Source organism: Myotis lucifugus, unplaced genomic scaffold (assembly GCF_000147115.1).
Source record: "Myotis lucifugus unplaced genomic scaffold, Myoluc2.0 scaffold_333, whole genome shotgun sequence".
In the NCBI taxonomy this organism is placed as follows: Eukaryota; Metazoa; Chordata; class Mammalia; order Chiroptera; family Vespertilionidae; genus Myotis; species Myotis lucifugus.
The window spans coordinates 897,406-902,696 of record NW_005871381.1 but is presented as its reverse complement, the minus strand read 5'-3'; the positions used below and the strand labels follow the sequence as shown (position 1 = coordinate 902,696).

The window sequence follows — 5,291 nt, the reverse complement described above, 5'->3', positions numbered from 1 at the left end:
GGGAGGGGAGAGGTGGGGATGGGGAGGAGGATGGGACCTGAGGGGAAAGAGGCGAGGGCCTCGATGCCTGAGCTGAGGATTCAGGGGAACTTCCCTGTGAACTTGACCCCTCAGAAGTCACCCCCAGACAAACACCACTTACAAACTGGGCCCTGGGAACTGAAGGGACTGTGCTAGTCATAAAAGCTACACGAATGAAGCACCTACTGTGTGCCTTGTCTGATCTAAGCATGGGACATGTGCTAGGTCACGCAGTCCTCACTGCGTGTCTGTGAGGCGGGAGTGATTTAACCCCGTATCCCTTCTGGAGGGTCAGGGGTGGTAGTGACTTGCCAGAGGCTGCCTAGCGCATGAGTGCAGGTCAGAATTCACGCCTGGCTCCGTTGGCCTCCAAAGCCAGTGCTTCCGGCCACTCATAAGCTCCACGGACTAAAGAGGCCGTTGGCCTGGTACTCACAGGAGCACCTTCATCCTCTTCCCCAGAAAGTGGGGTCATCAAACGTCAACCCAGATGGGAAAGCTGAGGCCAAGGGGCAGTGAGTGACCGGAGGGGCGCCGAGGGGACTCGGGCCTCCTGTCTCCTGTCTCCTGGTGCCAGAGTGGCTCCATGAGTCAGGCCAGTGCTGATGCTGTCAGAGCGGGTCAGCTTTCTCAGGTCAAGGGTGACGTCCACAAGACTCCCCTCCCACATCAGGACCAGCCATAGGGTGAGGTCTGGGGAGGTCCCCAGCACACTGCCTATGCTGCCGGCCCCTGGATGCAGGCGGCCTCCAGGAAAGCTCACCTGAGCCCAAGTGACCTGAGTTTTTATTGCCCTTTCGTTACACAGACATGACTAGGTGAATCATTGGTCACAGGATTGGAATCTGTCTCCAGCCCCCATCCCTCCAGGGACTCTGAGTTGGGCTTACATGGCTCAAAGCCCAGCCCTATCATCACATCCTTAGTATTTCTGGCCTGGCCGGCCCCTTCCAGAATCTTCTCATTAGCATGAAGGGCCACCATATATAACAAAGACACTCCTGTCACTGGGGAAATTGCAAGGACTTAGAGTCACCTCCCCTGAGCCCTGGCCAATTCCTTATCCAGCCAGCCCCTCAGTCCCACCAGCCAGGGGGTTTTTCCGCCCTGCTCTACTCCCCAGCTCCCCCGCCCAGCTGGAGGATGGGGCAGGGCAGGTACCCCAGCTCCCAGCGACCTGTGGGGCCAGGCTTTAACCGTCCTTTCTCCCCCGCAGCCTGACTTTGAGGACAGGCGAGTGGGCCGCCCCCGGTCCATGCTGCGCTCCTACCGGCAGATGTCCATCATCTCCATGGCGTCCATGAACTCTGACTGCAGCACCCCCAGCAAGACCACCTCCGAGAGGTCAGTACCCGCCCCAGACAGCACCCTGGGCACCCTGGGCCCCGACCCGGCCCCCACCACGCTCCTCCTCCTGCCCCAGAGCCGCCCTTCCTCCACCTTCCTGCCCTTCCCTCCGAAAGCCTTCCCCACCCTGTGAGGCTGCCATCCTACGGCCGCCATCAAAGGGGCACTCGAGGCCCGAGAGGCAAGGGGGCTGTTCCTGAGGGTCCTGCAGGACCCGCCTGCCCACAGAGCGACCCGCAGAGCCCGCCTGGGTCCAGAATCGTCTCCCAACTCCCCACCACGGAGGCCCCCTCCCATACCTCTGCCAGGCCCCTCCCCTCCACCGTCCTGGCCTTAGGCTCACCAGGCCCTACTCAGCGACTCTGATGACAGACACTGTGAACCCAGCGCTCTCCACAGGCCAAGGGTGTGCTGAGGGGTCCTCAGACCTCATCGCTGTCTCTCACAAGGTTACCACCAACACCCCATTTCCTGAAAAGGAAATAATGGCTCAGAGAGGTTGAGTGATTTGCCCAAAGTCCTTCAGCTAAAACGTGGCAGTGGCTGAATTTGAATCCAGACCCCTATCTTCCATCGATTTCCTCTTCTCACCACCAGACTTGCTTTGTATTTTGAAAGTTTGCCACTTAGGCCAGTGGCTCCCCAAGCTCTGCCAGGTCAGCTGTCTCCCTCCCGGCCTGTGGCGACAGCCCAGTCAGCCTGGGTCCCTGCGAGGCGGTCCCGCAGGGGCTCTAACTGCAGTGGCCACACTGTCCCTCTCGCCCTTCAGCTTCGACCTGGAGCTGCCACCCCCCAGGGCGCAGAAAGCGGAGCCGGTGGAGCCCATCTCCCCACCGGGGAGCACGCTGCCGGAGGTCAAGCTGCGCAGGTCCAAGAAGCGGGCCAAGCGGAGCAGCGTGGTGTTCGCCGACGAGAAGGCAGCGGCCGAGTCGGACCTCAAGAGGGTGAGCGTCAAGGCAGGCTGCCTCAGCACCACCCATAGCAAACCTACTGTGTGCCGACACTGTCCCCGGGGCTCCCAGACACAGCCCCACTCAAGCCTCACTTTTGCCGTGAGGTGGGTGTTACGCAGGCGGCATCTGAGGACAGGGAGGTGAAGCGTTGGCCGGTGCCATGCAGCCTGGACACAGCGGAGCCGGGATTTGAACCCAGGCCGCCGGGCTCTGGCCTGGGTGTCTTTTCTACCTCACAAGCGGCTCTGTGAGACCAGGAGAAGCGCTTGCTTAACGCACTGAAGGGAGAGCAGCCCTCCTGTGCTGGGCCAGTTGTTTCTACCGCTCCTGCCCTCTGGCCCCTGGCCCCGGGCCTCTCCAACCACTGACCCGCTGGGCTCTCCAGGGACAGTGGGAGCCCAGCCAGAGTGGCTCCTGCCCAGGGAGTCGCATAAGATTCCCATGTTTCACAGTTCCAGGGGGAGTCATTCACATGATAGTCTAAATCAGTGGTTCTCAACCTTCTGGCCCTTTAAATACAGTTCCTCATGTTGTGACCCAACCATAAAATTATTTTCGTTGCTACTTCATAACTGTAATGTTGCTACTGTTATGAATCATAATGTAAATATCTGATATGCAGGATGGTCTTAGGCGACCCCTGTGAAAGGGTCGTTCGACCGCCAAAGGGGTCGCGACCTACAGGTTGAGAACCACTGGGCTAAATGAATGCCACACGCCACCCCTACCCCCGCCCGGGAGCTGTATAGTGTGCAGCCTGTGCATACCACACGCGGGCACGGGATGATGCAAAACAGAATAAATGAACCTGGAGCGGGGCCACAGAAGCCTGGCCAAGCCCTCGTCACTAACTTTCCAGCCCAGAGCTGCCTCATGCTGAGTCTCTGTGGTGTGTGTGTGTGTGTGTGTGTGTGTGTGTGTGTGTGTTCAGCTCTCCCAGGAAGCACGAGTTCATGAGTGACACCAACCTTTCGGAGCATGCGGCCGTGCCCCCCAGGGCCTCCGTCCTCTCTCAGATGAGTTTTGCCAGCCAGTCCATGCCCATCATCCCAGGTATGCACCCTGCCACCACCAGCGCGGGCGTGTGGAGAGGGTCCGGGCCACCAGCCTGGGGGTGGAGGATAGGTGTGTCTAGACAGCAAAGTGGGCCCGGCGCCCTGTCCTCTGAGCTGCTCCCCACCCTGCAAGCTCCACCAGGCGCCGGGGCGGAGGCCAGCGGTCACCAGGCCTCAGGATTCCCTGGGAAAGCGTTCATCACACCAGGTGGCCCTGCTTTCTCAGCGAGCCGGGCCTCCCCAGGCGCCAGCAGCGGGTCCCTGAGCCCCGTGTTCTCTTTGGAGACCTGGAACTTACCCCCGCCTCTTGCAGGTGACGAGTGTTTGATGCGCGGATGCTGCGTGCCTCCCCCGCACCCATTCACTGTCCGGCGAGGTTAGCAGCACCCAAACGACCCTTCCTGTTCATAGAGGGGACCCTGAGGCCCTAGCTGGTCACGCGGCATGCCTAAGAGCATGCCCTCTGGCACGCAGCAGTCTCTAGCGTCTGCCACTCTGTGCCAGGCTGCCTGTGCCAGGGCCTAGGGCAGAGAGGAGCAGGACAGGCCGGTGCTGCCCCCAGACACGGCAGGGCAGGGGGGCCTCAGCCAAGACGCCTGCTGTTCCCCAGTGCTGACCGGTGCCCGGCGCTGTGCTCACTGCTTCTCCCACTATTTCATTTCCGCCTCCGTGCCCACCTGAGGAGTGCCTGGTGCCAATAGCCCCACCGTGTGGATGAGGAAACGGAGGCACTGAGAACGCCACGCCCCTGCCTGTCACGGGCTAGTCATGCAGAGGCCGAGTTCACACTCAGGCCTGTGCCCTGGGGCCGCCCCAACACTGCCCGCTGACCCACAGGAGAGCCCTAAAGGAGGGGTCTGGCCGGGCTCCAGCCCTGGGCCGCACGGCACTCTGGGAGTCTGTGCTCTCACCCCCATTTGGCTGATGTCAAAGCCGAGGGTCAGAAGGTAGCTGATTGCTCGGGTCTGTGTGACTCTGAGCGGGTGTCACTCCGGCTGTCCCCACTGGCCCTGCCTCCGGGAAAGGAGAAAGCCAGGCTCCGGGTGTTGGAAGGGGAAGGGCATGTCCCCGGAGGAAGTCGGGGCCCACCCCACCCGAGCCCCCCGCGGCCAGCCCAGAGGCCCTGGCAAGAGGGTTCATAGGGCCTGGAGGCAGGCCCTTCGCTGTCCAGGGGCTGGGCAGCCTCATGCAGAGGACACGGCCGCCGCCCCTGCCCGGCTGGGACCCGTCCTCCCCTGATTCTGTGCCCTGCCTGCCCCCCACCTGCCACCCATCACCCACCTGCCCCTGGGCCGCGCCCCCCACCTGCCACTCACCCACTCTCCCACCTGCTCTCCCTCTCCCTCCAGCCTTCACGCTCTCGGTGGCCGCTGTGCCCGGGACAGAGGATGGCAGCCGGTCCCCCCGCCTCAGCCAGACCTTCCTCCCTTTCTCGGACGGCGACAAGCACGACAAGAAGACGCTCAAACGGAAGAAAGTGAACCAGTTCTTCAAGACGATGGTGCGGACCTAGACGGTGGAAGATGGGGTGCGGGCGGGAGGCGGAGAGGGAAGAAAGAGGCAACAGAGGAGAAATGGTGTGTGCGTGTGTGAGTGAGTGTGAGTGTGAGTGTGTGTGAGTGTGAGTGTGTGTGAGTGTGAGTGTGTGTATGTGTAAATGTATGTGTGCATGTGTGTGAGTGCGTGTGAGTGTTTGTGAGAGTGAGTGTATGTGTGCATGTGTGTGTGCATGCGTGTGTGAGTGTGTGAGTGTGTGTGTGTGTGAGAGTGAGTGTGTGTGTGTGCATGTGTGTATGTGTGTGTGCATGCGTGTGTGAGTGTGTGAGTGTGTGTGTGTGTGAGAGTGAGTGTGTGTGTGTGCATGTGTGCAAAATGTGTGTGCATGCGTGTGTGAGTGTGTGTGTGTGTGAGAGTG

At 61.0% G+C, this 5,291-nt stretch overlaps 1 protein-coding gene across 1 annotated transcript in view; it reads left to right on the top strand.

Annotated features, from left to right (window-relative positions):
• The window catches only part of DOCK2 (dedicator of cytokinesis 2), a gene marked incomplete at its 5' end in the record, with an annotated part of 352,195 nt that overhangs the window by 315,660 nt on the left and 31,244 nt on the right, over positions 1-5,291 (top strand). Inside the window, 4 exon segments of the mRNA XM_023764503.1 lie at positions 1,238-1,365; positions 2,138-2,324; positions 3,266-3,374; positions 4,726-4,904. Coding sequence (XP_023620271.1) covers positions 1,238-1,365; positions 2,138-2,324; positions 3,266-3,374; positions 4,726-4,904 — 603 coding nt within the window.